Genomic DNA, 18,518 nt, shown 5'->3' with positions numbered 1-18,518 from the left:
TCTCTCTGCGGTTCTCTCCCTCGCCCGTCTTGGTTCTGTCGCTCTCGGAGTGGCTCTCGCCACGGCTGGGTTCTGCTGTAGTGCTCAAACCAGGTGGGACCAGCTGCCGGAATGTTCTTGTTGTCCGGGCGGTTCTCTTTACGAGAGTCGAGTCTCAGCTCCTCAGCCGGAACAAACCAAGACACGCCTGGGCCTGAGGGAACCGGTATGAAGGAATCAGTTCATGAATCATGAAGGGCTTGAGTGGGCCCGAAACGTCACGGTAATTAAACTATAACTTGGGGGCATATACTGGTGTTGCGGACTTTTTTTCCCCTCTCTCTCATCGTAAGTGTTTTGTCCAGCACCCAGGATTAGATCAGGATGTGTGCGCGTTTTTTCCTCTTTTTACAGGTAAATAAGGCATACATTTATAATAAACAAGATAAGATGTTTTCCCAGCTTACATTTCCAGGTGGGTGTGTGTAATATGTGTGTGTGTGTGTGTGTCGTGTCGTGTAGTGTGCATGTGTATGTGTGTGTCGTGTAGTGTGCATGTGTCGTGTCGTGTAGTGTAGTGTGCATGTGTGTCGTGTCGTGTCGTGTCGTGTGTATGTGTGTGTCTGTACCAGGAGGATGGCTTTCTGGCTGTTTCTTCTTGTGCCTCTCCTTCATGAAGCTGTGTTGCGGGGGCAGTGCTGGCTGCTGGGCCTGGCTGGAGGGGGTGGGGTGCGGGGAGGGAAAGGTGGTGCCCACATCACGCGTGTGACGCCGTGTTCCATTGCTCACTATCTCAAGGTCACCTGCAGCAAAGAACAAGCGTTAGTCAATACAAAACATGCACAGTGACTGTACTTGGTGTGTTTGTTTTGCCATGTGTGTATGTCAGCGTGTGTGTGCGCGTGCGTGCATGTGTGTCTAGTCAAGGTTATTTCTGTGTGTGTGTGTGTGTGAGAATACATGCAATTGTTAGCTTCCTTTCTTCCTAAATTTACTCACACACTATGTGTTTTGTACTGGTGTGTGTCAAGTTAAGTTTGTTTATTTGTGTATGTGAAGTGTGCATTTGAGTGTACACATTTGTGTGTAGTATGTATGTGAATGGGCGTGTGTGTGTGTGTACACGTGTGTGTGTGTGTACACGTGTGTGTGTGTGTACACGTGTGTGTGTGTGTGTGTGTGTGTGTGTGTGTGTGTGTGTGTGTGTGTGTGTGTGTGTGTATGCTTGACTGACCTGCCTGCACGCCTCTGCTGACGAGTTTGACCTTTGGCCTCTTGCCTGAGGGGCGTGGGTGAGGAGGTAGTGAGGAGCCGCTTGAGGACGAGTCCAGAGTGACCTGACCAGGAGGGGAGGGCAGGATAACACAATGAGTCACAACGACCTCTGAACACACACACACACACACACACACACACACACACACACACACACATAGATAAAGTATATCTACATATAAATCTATACATCAGTCATCTAGATAAAACAAAAAACAAACACAAGCATATAATATTTAGTGCACATTCATTCAGCTGGAATATGGCCTAACCAGGAGCACTACCAATAAAATCATGGCTGTACGGCAAAGGGACGGGAGGCAACATTCCAACAGGATGCAAGCCAAATGCCAAGAGCTTGATTTGCCTGTCAGGGCAATCTGAAAGAAAGCCTCAAGGTCACTGCCCATGCACCTCTGACTAAGTGATCTGAACAAGCTCCATGTATGCAAAACTCTCTTCAACAGCCTTAGGTAAGCCTCTGTTCCCTTCTTGAAGTAAATCATTCATGCCTGTCAACTGAGCCAGAGCTATAACCAGATCAAAACTTTAACTCCAACCACACTAAACTACACCACACAGTGTATTTATATTCCTTTACCATGGAGACTGGCAGCATGGAGTAGAAAATAAAAGGGCCAGTCCAAAACATAACAGAACACACTTAGAACAGTTAAGAACAGAACAGCTACCTTAGAACATGTGGAACGCTTCATGTCCAAAAGCTTCCTCCAAAGCAGAAAATATCATGTGACTTTGACCAAAACAGCTTGCCAAAAAACAGTCACAGAATTACAGGAGCCGTGTGAATTAACTCAAGATAAAAGATATGGCAATGATAATATTTTTTTTGATAAAAGGCAACTAAATTTTGACTACAAACAAATTGCTCGATATTCAATGACTTGGCCCAAAAGCCCTGGCTTTCCATGTCTGCAATAGAATTAAGATTCCACGATGATGACCTGGGGGAACCCTGAAAAAGTTCTTCCAAGGTCTCAGATGGTTATCTAAAAAGCCCTTCACATGAGAGTCCCACTGTCTTCAGCTAGTTTTACTAAGGCATCATTAGAAAAGTTACCCGACCACAAGACTGAAATTTCACAGCTAGGCCTATACACTCCGTCCAGAACTAGTCAAATAGCAATGAGAGAAGCTTCTTTAGGTAACATGAAAAACAGCCTTAGGAGGTTTCTTGCCCACTCCAGGCACTTTTACGATGTTACGGAGAAACACTAAAAGTTCCTGTCCGACAAAAACAGCTACAGGCAGGCACACAACAGCAACTCAGCCGACCGGGGTCAGCTCGGAGCCTGGATGTGTCAGTGAGGTGCCACCACTGACCCGTACCGTGGAGGATTCGTTGACCGCGCTCCTCTGCTTGTGGATGTTGCTGTAGAGCTTGAGCAGGCTCTCAGGGGCCCTCTCCCCAGCCGTCGGAGGCCTCACCCGGCTTGGCCCGAACGCCCGCAACAGTCGCTGGGTGTCAATGGTGGACAGACTGGTCTCCGTGGAGATGCTGTCTCTCTCTGCCGGGCAGCGCCCGAGTCTCTCCGGCTCGTCCACCTCCCCCTCCTCTTCCTCTGGCGCGTGGCTGGACGACTGAGTTTCCGACTCTGCCCATGCCAGTCGTGGAGCTCTGCCTCTTTTCTCACTCTCCTCCCTGGCTCCCTTCTTCCTCTCCTCCACTCCAGGCTCTTTTTCCTTCCTCCCTTTCTTCTTGCTCTTCCCCCTCTCTGCTCTCTTGGCCTTCACCCTGGCGTGCTCGGGCTGGTCCTGGCCCTTGGCCTGCGTCTGCGTGCTGACCGATGCGTCCACGGCCTGTTTGGCGGGGGAGTGCGCGATCGTGGAGCCGTGCGTCAGCGAGCTGCTGTTGATGAGCCGCGACAGGCGTTCCAGGCGCTCTAGCAGCGACGTCTCCCTCTCATTGGCCGAACGGCCCTGGTCCCGGCTCCAGCTCTCGCTGAAGCGCTGCCACAGTTGATCCAGGGAGCCGCCAATCTCCCGGGATGTCTGCTCCCTGTGGGCGCGCTCTTCCCGTTCCCGTGGGTGCGGAGGCGCGACTGGCTGGTTCCGGTGTAGGTCAGCAGGGGCGTGCGCTGGGGGGAGGTTTCGCAGTGTGCTGGTGTGGAGCCTCAGGCTGTGCATGCTGAAGTCCATCTCCATGGCCAGCGGCCTGAACTCTTCCTCCCCTGCACGCTCTCCCATCACCTCTTCTTCCTCCTCCTCCTCCTCCCTCCTCCTCCCTGTGACGGTCACCCCGACCCCCTGCTCGCCCACAGGGCCGGCGCGCTCATACCCACTAAAGCCTGAGACGTACAAGAGACAGAAAGGACAAAGACAAGGAGAGAGAAAGAGATAGAGAAGCATTGAGTTCCATAACAGTGGCTGACACATTTATGGCATGATACAATCAGCACATTTGTTCGTTTGTGTGCATGTGTATGTGACTATGTAAGTACGTATTTGTATTTTCTAGCACAATGGCCACTCAAAGACCTTCCCACAAACATAGACAAAATCAAGTCCATGGGCATGTGTATATGAGACTAAGAGTGAGAGAGAGACATTATGCTCCAGTGTTTCCCATACATTGACTTATTTGTGGAGGCCCACCACAATATCAACATTGACCACCACACAATGATTTTCCAGGTTGTACTAAATTGTGCTTAAATCTGGTTAGCATCATAACCACACTGTGCTAATAGTTAAAAACTGTTGTATTCAAGTTAATTCTGCAAACCAACCACCACAAATGGAATTCAATTCTGTGGGAAACACTGTGCTTTAGTACTTTAGTTTTTCTCTAATCAATTTTTTTCATTATGATCAATATTACTATTATGCATATACCAGTATGTTATTACTATTATTAACATTACTATTATTACTGCTGTTATTTATTGTACTCTTCTTAATGCTTTGGCAATATTGTACAATGCACAGTTATGCCAATAAAGCTCACTGAATTGAATTAAGAGTGAGTGAGTGTTTGTGCACGTACCTCTCTTCTTGCTGTAGATGCCCTCTGTGTGTTTGGGTAAGGCTGGAACAGGCTCCAGGTCTCTGGAGCCCAGGATGTCTACGGTGAAGCGTGGGGGAACTGCATCATCTGAGCCTAACAAAGAAACACACACACACACACACACGAAAGTCACACACACACAGAAAGTCACACACACACAGAAAGTCACACACACACAGAAAGTCACACACACACAGAGGATGCAGTCGCAGGCACACAGCTCACTCTTTTACGCATTCAATGACGCTTCTCTGCATTTAGCCTGGTCTCTTTATTTTTGCCCTCAGCCTGTCTGTGTTTGTTTCTCTCTCTCTCCCCCTCTTTCTCTCTCGCCCCTCTCCCTCTCCCGTCCTCTCCTCCCTCTCTCTCCATCTAACGTGCTCTCCTCCCACTGTCCTTCCATGGCTCACACAATAGAGATCATGAATAATTCAGCAGTGTGTAAGTGAGGAGCAGCTGCAACCCACAGTGGGAGGGATCACCTTGTTGCTGTGTGTATGTGTGTGTGTTGAGTGTGTGTGTATTTGACAGGACTCCTCTTATAGAATTAAATTGAATAGGGTCTGGTGAGCTACTTACTGAAACTCTTTAACATCAGGCTAAGGAGGCTACACCGGTTCGCGTTGCGTCTGCTGCAACAATTAACTTCCACTTTAATCAATGGAACTGGTTACACTAGACGTGACGGTGAGGCATACCTTTGAAAAAAATACACTAGTCATTGCTAGTCATATGCTAGTCAAAAGCATTTTTACGCTCTGTAAACGGAGCGCTTCAGTGGCGGACCTGGTGTAGGCCAGGTCTAAGTGGTAGAGAACATTCTCCAATAAGGTGCAGTGTTATGTTGGCCTTATAAGCTGTACAAATGCCTGTGATGCCATTCGATGGCACATACTTGGTGTTATTACTGGTAACCGGTTTAGTAAACAGGCTTATGAGGTCAGAATGGTTTACTGTCGAAACAGATCCTGTTGTGGTTTGTGAACTGAGCTGACCGAGCTGGCTGGACTGGCCGCTGCAGGAACGGCATATCACAATATCTAAGCCTGACAAAAGCCTGTGAGGTTATTTATCAGATACTGTTAATGCAGTCATACAGATGCATGCTGGCAGAGGCAAGCAAGGTAAACAAGGTAAACAGATGTGGCTTGTGGTGAGAAATGGTGTGTGTGTGTGTGTGTGTGTATGTGTATGTGAGTGAGTGTGTTTTACCCGTGTGTGTACTCTCTACGGTGGTGTCCGAGCGGTTCGGGGAGAGCTGGGTGTCAGTCTTGGGGATGTAGAAGAGCTCAGAGCTGCCGTGCGGTTTATATGGCAACAGAGTTGGTGGCGGAACTAAAGGACAGAGAGAAGAACGCCTTTTTACGCCCAGTCAACCGTGACCACTGAATGGACACAGGATGGACACTTTAAGGTACATGACAAAACAGACCGGCCAACCGAAGAAGCAAAAGACACAATGGAAGCCAAGCAGATGCAGTGGAAGAGGTTCATTCTTATATTTCAAGATTCATTCGGTCATTCTTACCAGGTGCATAAACAGACATAGGTCGTGGTGAAGGCTGTGTCAGTCTCTGTGGTGGAGTGAAGGATTGTGGGTATCTGCTGCTGGAGCTGATCTGGATAGAGGCTGGGCCTGTGGCACCAAACTGGCTTTTGATTGGCCCCTGCTCTTCAGAGAGCGTCTGACTGGACACCGAGGACTCGGGGGTGGGTCTTAGTGGTTCCGCAACTGGACTGTTTGCTGTGGAGACCACTTTGTGGGTCGGAGTTTCATTTCTAAGGGCTTCCTGATTGGGCAGCCTAATAGAGTCCTCTTGTGGGAAAGACTGGGCTACGAGCGAGGGCCCATCGGTCCAGTTTGTGGACAAGGTCTCGGCAGTCTGGGCCGATCTCACTGCATGGTCCTGGTCCAGCTCCACAGGGGCCATCCCATAATGGGGTTTGTCCAAGCCGTTCTGAACCGGTCTGGGTTTGGGGGAGAGGGTCAGGCGCAGGTGCGTGGACGAGTGGCGCGGGGCCAGGGGTGACTGGTGACCCCAACCCCCGGTGACCTCATCCATCTGACCTTTGACCTGGCCCGTCTCCACGGTGTTTGTCTCTCCCTGCCGCTCAGCTTCCTCGGCCCCGGGCTCGTCCGCGTGTGTGTGCGCGTGCGAGAGCGCGTGCTGCGAGAGGGCGTAAACCTCGAGTGCGCTGTGCAGGTGCGGCTCGGCAGTTGAGACGCTACCGTCCGACTCCGTGTCCGAGGGCGGGGGTGTGTGTGTTTGTAAGCGGAGTGTGTGTGTCTGCGTCTGTGTGCTCACGCTGGCGCTCTCGGCCTGCTGCTGCTGCTGCTGGGGGGGCACGTTGGGGGGCAGAGGCGACGGGGAAGGGGTGTGGCGTGCCGTCGCTATGGTGATGGACGTGAGCGGCGAGAGCGAGCGGGACGAGGCCGGAGGTCCGAGCGGGACACCCTCCCTCTGCGCAATCTCCTGCACGCGGGCCTCCAGGTCCGGGCTGACCGCCGGCGGCGAGCCGAGTGCGACTCTGGTGGACGCCAGCAGGTTGCGGCCCGAGCGCTGCAGCTGGTCGGACAGGCGCTCCTCGGCACAGCGCACCGCCAGGAAGCCCTCTGTGCGCTGAGAGGAGGCGGGAGCAGGGCCGGACGTCGCCCCAACGCTGGATGGAGCGCTGCCATCGGAGTCCGTGCTGTACTGGGACTGGCACACAAGACAGGTGAAGAGAAGAACCAACAGCCAGAGATAAGACAGGGATGCAGACATGAAAACAAAAGAGACTGAATCAGGGAGTGGACTACATGGCATTTCTTTTCAGAGACCTTTTTTTGTCAGCTAACTTTTAGCACTAAGCAAACTTCTAACTAGTAAAGGTCATAGTTGTACTACTGTAGAAGTTTCGTACCATTCAGGGCATTATTAGTGGGGTAATGTACGAGATAAAAAGTTGGTTCCATTACGCCTGCAGAAACTCATTAGTTTCTGACAGCGCTACTCGACCAGGGTTCGACCAAGGGAAAACAGGTTCTGGGAGGGTGTTTGGCTCGGGGTCATGGTGCAATGGACCCTAGGGTGAAATTACTCCGAACCATCGCTTTAATATGTTCTTTTTTTTAGCCACCATGTGCCTAGTATAACATCTTGCCAATGGACAACAGTTGAAAATTAGCCTGCTGGCTAACACTGGCACATTTACAGAAATGTTGATTAATGTGCACTGTCCTTTAAATAAATAAATGAAATGAAACTGCATTTCTTATTACATGTAACAAAGAAAATGCTTCCAGAGTAGTGCTATCAAGAGGTTGTGACATCGTATTACTGCATCTTAGGCTGTGGAAAAGTGTCAATCATTTTGTTTGCACTAAGGGCTGGAGCAATGGCAGTGAGATTATCAGGTAAACATGTGCTGTTTGATTTAGTGTAGTTTCGTTTCACAGATCACACGATACTCTCTAACACCAGGGTGTGAAAAATCCACCAATCATTTCTTAAATTAAAATGAAATATAAATCAAACAAAAGACGTAAGGCAGAATGGAATTGGATTTGTGGAGTTTTGGATCGCATCCACATATTTCAGAAAAACTCAGCTCCAGGTCTTAGCAGCTCCAAAGACAGAGGGAACAACTAAATAAAATATTTATATAACTTTCCATATTCCCAATATAACACATCATCTGTAGATCTGCAAGAGGTCTGCGCTATTGGCTATAAGCTGTGCGACAGTCCTCTCTACCGCAGTTGTTAGATACTGTGTGTATCTAGCAATGGTTATCAGCTTAGCACGTACAGTAGAGTCAGGGATTAAAGTGAAAAAAAAAATAGTTTGACTGAACTTTGTTTAGGACATAAGTCATATGTTGTTCATATCTACCTATATAGGTTTTTAATGTACAAAAAGATGCAAACAGCAAAGTAAAGGGAGTATTCGCCTTATTCACACAGCGGCCATTGTTTAAACCAAAACGAGGCTACAGGGTACACTTACTATATAATTAATGCCACCTACAGGTGAATGCATAGCACATAACAATCCTATGGTTTGTGTACCCTGTAGCCTCGTTTTAGCCGCCAATGGCCGCCATGTGAATAAGGCGAATTGAGAGTGTTCTTGATTGAGATTGAGTGTTCCCGATTGTTCCAAAACAATATTTCAGTACCATCCCTGACCATTGCTGATTAGCAATTGCTGTTCTTTTCTACTGCAGAAATATTGTAGAAAGGCTTTAACTTACACTCTTATTTAATTACTTCAGGCCAAAAGTGTTTAAAGGGGGGATTTTTTTTCCTTGTTAATATGCAATTCAACACCAAGTAAAATCTATAAAATCAAGTTTGCAAGACTTCCCATTTCCTCATCAAAGTAACGAATAAAAAAAAAAAAACTAGATATTGTTCATATTTCCATTTGTTGCCTCATCCGCATTTAATGAAAACATGGTAATTTTGAGTTTTACAGACAACTCAGTTTTCCAATGAGCAGCAATACTGTGTGTGCTCATGCAGGAGGTCTGCGCATGATAACGACAATCTGGAGAGGGCGCTTTTGTATTCAGCAACAGATTGTATAAGGTTGACAAGAGGTTGTGATATGGTGAGGCACAGGTCGTGTTGCGCTATGAAAGAACATGCATAGCCTATTTTCTGAGCGCAAAAACGGTCAGCCATAGATAAACGTAGCCTACCTCTGTCATGGTGGCTAGTTGCACCAGGTATAGGGAAGATGTCTTGAAGTGTACGATATGGCGGTCTTCTGATTGTTGGCGTGCTAAAACATTTTCCTATTGCATCCATAAACACTTTTCTTGCAGCAAACCGCACATAAGCAAACCCCTGGCACTTTAATTTCTTTACACCATGGCTTGTTAGTTCTCCCCCGTTTCCAAAAGCCGCCCATCTCCATTTATTTTTTAACTTTTGACACCTGTGCCTTCCTTTAGCAACAACGCATCCATGACAGCTAGTGGCCTTGCCAAATAGACGCACACAAATCGTCGCTAATATGCGAGGTTCTGGTAGGCCTACTGGTTATGGTTTTGTGCTATAAATTAATAATAGCAAAGTTTTAAGTTGACTTTTAGTTGCATGGTTATTTTTTGTCAACATACACTCACAACCTACTGTCGTTAAAAGTGAGGCCTAAGCAAAATAGGCTACAAGGCTGTCTGTGCGTCACAAACACGACTGAACCCCTTACTCAACAGTTCGCGATGATGACAATATTATTATTATTATTTTATGTTAACACGCTCAGTCAAAACCTTCTGTCGCAAATTGTGAAAAACATTGTTGTACATGTCATAACAGACGGGATAATAAATTGCATAGGCTACGGTTTATATTGCGTCGCTTTACACATAATGTTAGTTGCATTGATTAAAAACTGTAACAATAATAGTACATCGGGTGGCATAGCAGGCTGTCTGTTCAAGTCATAGGTGACACCCAAAATGAATGACCTCCCCTGACAAGAGTTCGCGATAGTAAGAAATGGTCTACATCAGTGTTTTTCAACCTTTTTTGTGCCACGGCACACTTTTGACACTTAAAATGTCCCACGGCACACTAACATCCTGTGTAAAGAAAAAATAAACATACCAAAGCCTAAAATTTCAAATAATACACAGATATAGCCTTATTATGGCTTCTATGCAAGACCTGCTCAATATAACAAGCGCCCTCTGTTTCATTTGTAGGTGACTATATCTAATTTAATTGTTGTTATGAACTGGATATGTGATGATTCTGTAAATTCTGGATATGGGGCCCCCGTTGTACAATGCCTGCATACCACAAATAGTGCAATCATACAATCAATGAGAGCATGTGGTTATAAATTCTTTGATGCAATAGTTGCTTTTCTGGACCAGTGAGTGACATTTGGGTAATTTTCTGCGGCACACCTGATGATCTCTCACGGCACACTAGTGTGCCCCGGCACAGTGGTTGAAAAACACTGGTCTACATTGATGCACGGAAAGAACACAGCCTATGCTTTTTCTCCGAATTTGCACGAGCTCACAATATCATATCCAAAAAAGTTATTGGGCAACCTCATCAGCTGTCTCGATTGTGTCACTTTAATCCAACTTTTAGACTGTTAGTCCTCCAGACGTGTTCTTTTTTTTTTAAGCAAAAGCTACAAAATAAACAAAGCGAAACTCATGGCTGACGTATCTTCTTGAGCGGTCACTGATTGAGACACAGAAAGTTCTCAAGAACACTAAGGTCTTTAAACATTTACCATCACACACATTGCAAACCACAACAGACAGTAAAATCACACAGCAAACCACACTGCAGAAACCAAAGGGGCCAAACAGAGCCCTAGGAAACCACTGTGGGCTTTTCCTGAAGTTCACTTTCACTTCAACAGAACCCACTAACCAAGGCAAACATTAAAAGGCAAAGACAGTGCACAACACACGGCACACACACATACTGTGTACACACACACCAGATGTTTATTGACCAGATGTCTCCATGCAAGACATCTCATATGGAAACACACACTGACAAACACTGGGTTACCTTTTAGAGTGAAGGGAAATGATCCAGAACACAGTCTGCTAGCATCAGGAACAAATCTCACATTACAGGCCATTGTCACAACAGGCAGCTGGCAACATAACCGCTGAGCTAAGAAGTTGTGTTACTACCTTTTCTCTAGATAATGGTAACATGTGTCCTTGAATATGACTGTGTGTGTGTGTGTGTGTGGTTAGCTGTGGTTAACTGTGTGTGTAGCCTATCTGTGCTAAGTCAGTTTGATTGCAGTCAAGGTCAAGTTGATGGCCAAACTAAACAAAGATAAAATATAAATAAATGAAATATAAATAAACAAAAAAAATTAAACAAATGAAGTGGAACACGCTAAACTTTTCACTTCCTAATTTGTCAATGATGCCCTTAGAGTCTTATGTACACACACATCCGCACAAGAGTTATGAAACTAGGATGTAGGTTTGTGGTTAAATCCACTGACTGTGACCCATGTACACATCCTGTGAATTGTCACATGATTGCGTGTGTGTGTGAGTGTGTGGGTGTGTGTCTGAATCTGAGCCATTACCTTAGTGTGCTGCAGTAGCTCTCTCTTGATCTCCTCAACCCTCTGTCTGTCCTCTGTGTTCAGGTGCAGCGCTTCACACCTCTGGCCAGACGCCTTTAGCAAAATCCACTCTGACAGAGTAGAAACAGGAAAATTTCAGGTTTGTGCAGCACCAAAAAACATCAGTAGGCCTATGTTCCAAACATGTAGTATGTAGGACTATACTGTATTCAGGGATAAACTCTGTCATCAGCTTGAGGAGATAAGGAAGATCATGCAACAATACCCACCAGCCATTAAGTGATCTTTGCTCACCTCTCGCTCTGCTCTCATCTGTATCCGTTGTGCTTGCCCGGCTGGTCACCATGGACACGGGTGACTCTTCGTGCAGCAGCCTAGCAACCCTGGCGCTCAGCGACCCTTCACTGACCTCGCTGCTGTCGCTCACACTGGCCTGCTCCACGCCCGCGTGACTTGGCGCGGGGCTAGGCTCTTCCGGACCAATCGATGAGCTCGCTGCCTCCTCTTCTTCTTCCTGTTCCTGAGGAGTCGGGGCAGGGGCCTGCGCAGCTGGCAGAACTGCGGGAGCCGCCCTGTCAGGGTCAGTAGCGCTGCAGCCTTCAGGCTCTGCTCTCCTGACCGCATGGGATTTGAGTCCCGTCTCCCTGATTCCAGGCACACAGGATAGGTCAGCGGGAGCCTGAGCGGTCGCCCCGAGCGACCTGCTCGGCTCGGACGATGAGACGGAGCTGTCCCTCAGCATGGAGTCCGACGAGGAGCGCGCCCAGAGCTGCGAGGAGCCGAATGAGTCGTTGGTGAAGCCGGGCTCCTCCATCTTCCTCCGCAGCGACTGCAGCAGCGAGGAGTCCGAGCCCGACGAGGTGGTCAGGGAGGACTTGAGGGAGAGCACACTCTCCGCCCGCCCCAGCAGCTGCCGGATCTCCTGCAGGGTCCTAGAGCCCACCAGCCAATCCTCCGCCTGCTGCTGCTGTGGTTGGTCCCGCCTGGGGCTCCTCTGGGGCAGCTGAGGCAGCTGCGCCTCCTGGGGTCCTGGGGCCTCCTCTCTGGGCTGGGGAGGCTGGAGGGGAGGTGCTGTGGCCGACTCCTGCCCTGATCCAGAGGGCATCTGGTGAGTTGGCGCCAGAGACGGGAGAGATGCAGCCGATGAGCCAGGGGATTCTGGTGGCGTGTGAGAAGAACTCCTCGTCATCCGTATGCTGCCCTGACTGGGCGGCCGGTCCTGGTCGGAGAGGTGCATTATGGGCCGGCCTGTGCTGAGGGGCAGTGAGCCGCTGGAGCCTTGAGAGAGCCGAGAAAACTCCCCTTTATCAGGAGGACTCTCACCTAATAGAGGAGCAAGTAAGACAATGCAGTGGGATTAACTCAGTCAAATTCTACTATACAGCATATATCCTTTTGAGAGATACATTATGAAGTTAGAATATTTTCCAATCATTTTCATATTTGTCTCAATACCATGTCAACTTTTTCAAAAGTCTGTGTGCTTTACAAACACACCTGAGCACATAATTTAACCTTTGATGCAAAATGCACTACAATCAGCCATCAAAACCCCTCATATTTCCCATAAAAGAGGCTCATGCCACCATAACATGTGCTGCTGTCTACCAGTCAGTGTACAGTGAACTAAAAAACAATCTGTTACAGTAACAGAAACATGGAGCACAATTTATCCACTCCCACAAATATTTTAAGGGTGAAAAAATATATGAAAACATTTGAATCTAACAAAAAAATTTCACATATTTTTAGATATCCATACATTCGGGGATAAAAGCAATGTATCCATTGTGCTCCAATATGGTGAAAGTGATTTGCAAAGGTGACAATTGTATTGAGACACGATATGAGGTGTGAAAATGATTGGAAAAAATGTGTAACTGGGGCTTAGTCCTACCTTCAGATGGCTGAGTGCTCTTGGTAGGAGTGCCTGTAGAACCTTTAATGGTACACAAGTCAGTAGGGGAAAATTCTGGCTCTCTAATTGGTCCTCTAGGAGCAAACGGGGTCAGTATTGTGGATGGTGATTGGTTGATTCCCAGGTTTTTAAGGTAAACCTGCAGTGAAATCCATAGATATGCATACCATTACAATAAATCATCACATTCCCTATCAATTCAAACCAGATTACAATTCGTGCAAACAAGTCTGGGATAATTTGCCCAAAAATCTTACCGGAATCCTATCCTCAATGTTCAGCTCTCTCTCTCTGTTGGGAGTTGATGGCATTGAGGTCCAGTATGGAGCGTAGTTGTCCACCTCCAGACTCATTACTGATGAGGCCCCTCCAAAAGATGCCCTAACACTTCCCTCGCCTTGGAAACTACCCTGTGGGCTGGAGAGGCTGTGGCCTGTGTCGCGGCTTGATGACACGTCGCTGAAGTGGCCCAGGATGATGGCGCTTGACCTCTGGCCGTTCTGACTGGACGGCTCAGCCCTTCCCTGTGGCCCCACTTCCTCCCTGGTTACTGACTCTTCACCACGGGCCGACTGCGGGCCGTTCGTGACGTCACTATGCGCCGCTGCATGGTGCTGGATCGAAGTGACCACAGTTGCCAGGGATGAAGAGTGGGAGTGGGAGCGTCCAGGAGGAGACACAACACCTGCTGCACCTCCTCCTCCACCTCCTCCTGCTGCTCCTCCACCTGGGGGCCCAACCTCCCCTCCAGCGCTGCCCTCAGCTCCAGAGTCCTCCCTGGGCTGGGAGAAGGGCGAGTAGGGGTGATTCCCCGGTGCTGGCTCGGCAATAACGCTCGCGTTAGCGTTAGCATCGACCTCCTGGTCGTCCTCCGCAGGTCCCTGCAGCTTCAGCTCGTCACTGAAGGCCCTATTGCTGCTCTGGTTGGCTCTCCACGCATCCACCTTCTGCACGTAGCTCAGACTGGGCAGGCTGCCCACCTCGCCTCCCGTCAGTGACCCCCGCGAACCCTGCGACGTGCTGGCCTCCGCCGCACCAACAGGTGGCGTATCGCTCATCCTGGGGCGGGGCAAGATTGACGTGTCCGTCGGCAGCACCGGTGACTGTGAGTAGGACGCGCCAGCAGCGGCCAGCAGCACTCCCCTGGCCCGGTTGGGCGCCGTCATAACAACAGACGGCGTGGACTGGAAGGCCGGCTGTGACGTCAGGAACGACGAGTCCACCCCTGTCTGGTTGCCTGACTGCCAGAGGATCCTCTCGCGGTGGCCGCGCTCGATGGAGAAGCCTGTCGCCCCCTGGAGCGCCAGCCTGGTTGACCTGCTGCTTAGCTCGGGTGGAGATCGCTCTTCTGGACCAGCGTGGGGGCTCCTGGAGGCCACCGCACAACTTTCAGACAACAGCTGCGCGCGCAAGGCGTCGGTGGAGGCGTCCGGCCTGCTGCCCGAAGAGCGAAAAGTGATGTTGGAGATGTCGGCCGTGCGGTTTGCGCGCCCAGAGATGTTGAGGTTGGAAGTGTCGAACAGCTGAGAGGAGGACGAGCGATTTGACGAGCGTCTGTCCACTCGCGTGCCAGGTGCTGGAGTGGGTTGAGGGGAGGCCGACGCGTCCCCTTGAGGGCACTCTCGGACACCAGGCGGGTTTCTGGAAGGTTCCTCCTCTGTGCTGCCACCTGAGCTGGACCCCCGAAAGATGGCACTTTCGGCAGACCGCACAAGAGAGGACACAGAGGGGCCTGTTTGAAATAGGTCCGAGTTTCTTTGTTGATTCACCGGCACCGTCTGATTGTCAGCAAAGTCTGCTCTGGTCCGACTGAGCCCCGACTGGTTGTGAGTGGTGTCAGTCTGTTTGTGGATGAGTTCTGGTTGGCTAAAAATGGTTTCGGAGGCGGAGGAAACGGCACTACTGCTGCTGACCACACCCACGTCCTTCTCCAGGAGCTCCAGCAAGGTGCGTGCTGGAACGCTGCTGTTCAGAAACGACCCGTCATCATCGTCGTCCTCCTCTCTCCCACGCGGAGCGCTCCTCTCCTCGCCTTCCTCCTCCTCGCCCTCCCCTCGCCTCTCGTAGCCTTGGTCTTCTGCACTGTCTCTCTCATACTCACGTCCCGGTGTAACCTGGTGGCGTTCACCCGGAGACAGGCTGTGCTGAGAGAGAGAACAGCTGCTTCCCTCATCCTCTCCCAGAGGATGCTGCGAAAGAGATGCGTGGCCTAACGTGGTGCTATGAGCCACAGCCGGTGTGCCAAAGCCTGTGGCACCACCAACCAAAGGCATCATGGAGAGTCTCTCAGAGAGGACTGAGAAGTCTGGGGATCCCCTACCACACAGAAACATAAAGAATGCTACAATACTACAACACAACCCTTCAATAAACAAACAAACAAATACAAAGGCTATGTAATGATGTGCAATTATATACAATATGGGTCTGAAAACAACAGTTAATTGAAATGATATAGATACTTTTGGAACTTACCTTAGAGGAGCAAACTCAAGATCCGTCTGCTGCATGAGAGTGGAATTCGAGGCATACAATTTGCCAGTCTTGGCAGGCAAGAGAGTAAGTGCTGGAGACAGCTGACTGTCCTGAAAGTCTGACAAACACAAACACACAAAGAACACTAGTATAGAATTTACTAATATCAAAATGACAGACAGTAAAATACAGCTGAATTAACACTTGATAGGAATCAGATTCATCAGTGACAACAATTCATTTCTTTATTGCAGATATTGTACTGCTTCTATTGTTAGCTAAATAACGTACCTAGCTGCAGTGACTGGGACTGGTCATTGGGGTGATGCAGGCCCCAAGCCCCTCTGCCAGTCTGACCATAGGAGGCGTTATGCTGAGAGAGTTCTTGAGGTGGCAGCTGACTGCTGTCCTCTTCTGCAGGAAGTTGGTACCACTCCTCCATTGTCTGATTATCAGAGAGAGAGAGAGAGAGAGAGAGAGAGAGAGAGACAGACAGATGGATGAATTGAGAAAATGTCATTACCTTTACAATCCCATTATTATAGGGTTTGTCAGCATCAAAGGCTTTCAATGCTGCTGTAAGCAACTCCGGCAGATATAGCCTTACTAGTCTAGGACATAATCCAGTTTTCCTGTACCATTCATAAACAAACAGTTGAAGATAAATGGGTGAAGATGATACTAACTAAACTAAAATGCAGTACCAGAAGAATTTAGTCCACCACAAGACTCACAAAAAGTAAAGAACAATCCACGTACAGTGCGAACAAGAGACAACTGTGTAAATACTATACAACAGAGGAATAGATAAAAGACATAAGAATGACATAGTAAGTGTGTTGGTTGTTGGGTGATAGAAGAGGAGGAAGGCTACTCTTGGGACAGTTGAGTCTTCAAGAGGTTTTTGAAGATAGAGAGCGACGCCCCTGCTCTGGTAGCAACTGGTAGCCCGTTCAACCGTTGGGGAACCACAGATGAGAATAGTTTGGATTGCTGTGAGCATAGCACATGATAACAGACGTAGTCCTGTTTGCATGCCATTGTAAACAAGAGACTTGGTGTGGACTTTTGCCCATCAACAGCCCCCTCTCTCCCGGACAATTGCCTATTAAGGTGTCCATGACCATGGCAACCTTGACAGGGACAAGCATCTTGCGGACCCCACGCCCACCCCCCGGACCACTGCACTAGCCCATAGTGTTCTATTATTTGTAAATAATTACACTTATACATAGCCATATTCTACTGCTCTTCTTACGATCATCCTGCACATACACTTACTACTCTTATAATGTTCCTGTTTCTGCACTACAATGGTACTTATACCGCACTGCACATAGCTGTACATACGGTACATGGTCTGTATGAACATATCTGTCTATAGGGTTCAGTGTTTCCCATACATTGACTTATTTGTGGCGGCCCACCACAATATCAACATTGACCACCACACAATGATTTTTACAGGTTCTACTAAATTGTGCTTAAATCTGGTTAGCATCATAACCATGCTGCGCTAATGTGTTAAATACTGTTGCATTCAAGTTAATTCTGCAAACCAACCACCACAAATATAATTAAATTCTGTGGGAAACTCTGGGGTTCATACAGAATATTCATATTTATTCTGTTTTTCTTATAATATATTATGTTAATACACTGCATATATCTATATTATTCTTACTATTCTTAGAATGTTACTGCTACTACACTGCACATTTATGTACATGTTGTTCATACATTGTCCATACTACATAGCCATATTTAATTGATGGAAGGGACAACTGGACCATAACTATCACACTCTGATTATAGATTAATAATTTTGGCTGTCGCTGATAATGTTTATTGTTCAGACATGTCATCTCATGCCTGTCCGGATTACCTGATTTTTCAACATTAAGTGATTTGTATAATTATGCTTAGACCTATTCACTGTCAGGCAATCATCCTCCGACAACTATGCTGGAGAGTGGCTCCCTGTGCACATTGGAAATAACTACAAATCCTGACTATGACTCTATAAGACATTAAGCAATTTTTGATGTGTGCATAAGCGGCAAAGCTCCAGACACAGTATCAAAGAATGTCGAATATTTGAAAGTATGTTAACATAAACTTGCCGCTAGAAAGTTAGCTAATTAGCTTGAGTAGCTAGCAAGCTATCGATAACGTTATAACGTTAGACATTAAGTGAAACGAAACTAACGTTAACATTCACACGGTAATGTTCCAGAAATAAAACACACCAACCATTGCCTACGTTTATAAACGCTTAGTGTTAAAAAGTTACACTGCAATGCCAGAACTAATGTTACCAACCACTTAAAAATGTACCACTTGTTGAGCTGTTCTGTTATGTTAACGTTAACACAAAGTTAGCCAAGCTAAAGTTAGCAACGGATCGCATCACTAGTTTGTTTCAACAAGGCCAGATAAGTTTGATATGAGTCTTTCCGAAACATCGGAAAGAGCAAATGATATGTAGTATTAATTGCAACGACAATTTTGACAACTATTTACATGAGACTTACTCTGTTTATACGCTTCCCATCTCTAGGACTCTCTTCGGGCTCCATGTTGTTGATTAGTGAGTGCGCCTGCGCGCTGCACCGTTGGTATCCAAGTGAGGCTGCTGGTTGCTAGGAAGCAGCAAAGCCCGGAAACTTAGGCGGGAATAAATTAGAACTACACCACACCAGACTCAGATCACACCTTATGGATCACACTGCCCCAAACGGTTAGGAAGACAGAAATGACTTCAAAAAGC

At 47.9% G+C, this 18,518-nt stretch overlaps 1 protein-coding gene across 2 annotated transcripts in view; it reads right to left on the bottom strand.

Moving 5' to 3' along the window:
• The window catches only part of alms1 (ALMS1 centrosome and basal body associated protein), a 22,646-nt gene extending 4,241 nt beyond the window's left edge, over positions 1-18,405 (bottom strand). For both annotated transcript variants that reach the window (XM_048270827.1, XM_048270828.1), the window contains exons 1-14: positions 18,283-18,405; positions 16,040-16,193; positions 15,749-15,866; positions 13,531-15,589; positions 13,253-13,412; positions 11,650-12,678; positions 11,356-11,465; positions 5,811-6,984; positions 5,495-5,617; positions 4,262-4,375; positions 2,605-3,563; positions 1,214-1,316; positions 609-782; positions 1-193 (exon numbers count right to left, since the gene is read on the bottom strand). The exon at positions 1-193 is cut by the window's left edge and continues 175 nt beyond it. In XM_048270827.1, coding sequence (XP_048126784.1) covers positions 1-193; positions 609-782; positions 1,214-1,316; positions 2,605-3,563; positions 4,262-4,375; positions 5,495-5,617; positions 5,811-6,984; positions 11,356-11,465; positions 11,650-12,678; positions 13,253-13,412; positions 13,531-15,589; positions 15,749-15,866; positions 16,040-16,193; positions 18,283-18,327 — 6,515 coding nt within the window. In that variant the 5' untranslated portion in view covers positions 18,328-18,405. The remainder of the gene's footprint in view (positions 194-608; positions 783-1,213; positions 1,317-2,604; positions 3,564-4,261; positions 4,376-5,494; positions 5,618-5,810; positions 6,985-11,355; positions 11,466-11,649; positions 12,679-13,252; positions 13,413-13,530; positions 15,590-15,748; positions 15,867-16,039; positions 16,194-18,282) is intronic.
• Positions 18,406-18,518: the final 113 nt, after the last annotated feature.

The sequence above is a fragment of the Alosa alosa genome, chromosome 19 (genome assembly GCF_017589495.1).
Source record: "Alosa alosa isolate M-15738 ecotype Scorff River chromosome 19, AALO_Geno_1.1, whole genome shotgun sequence".
Classification (NCBI taxonomy): Eukaryota; Metazoa; Chordata; class Actinopteri; order Clupeiformes; family Clupeidae; genus Alosa; species Alosa alosa.
Note: the sequence above shows the minus strand (reverse complement) of the source record. Positions and strands in the feature narration are given on the sequence as shown.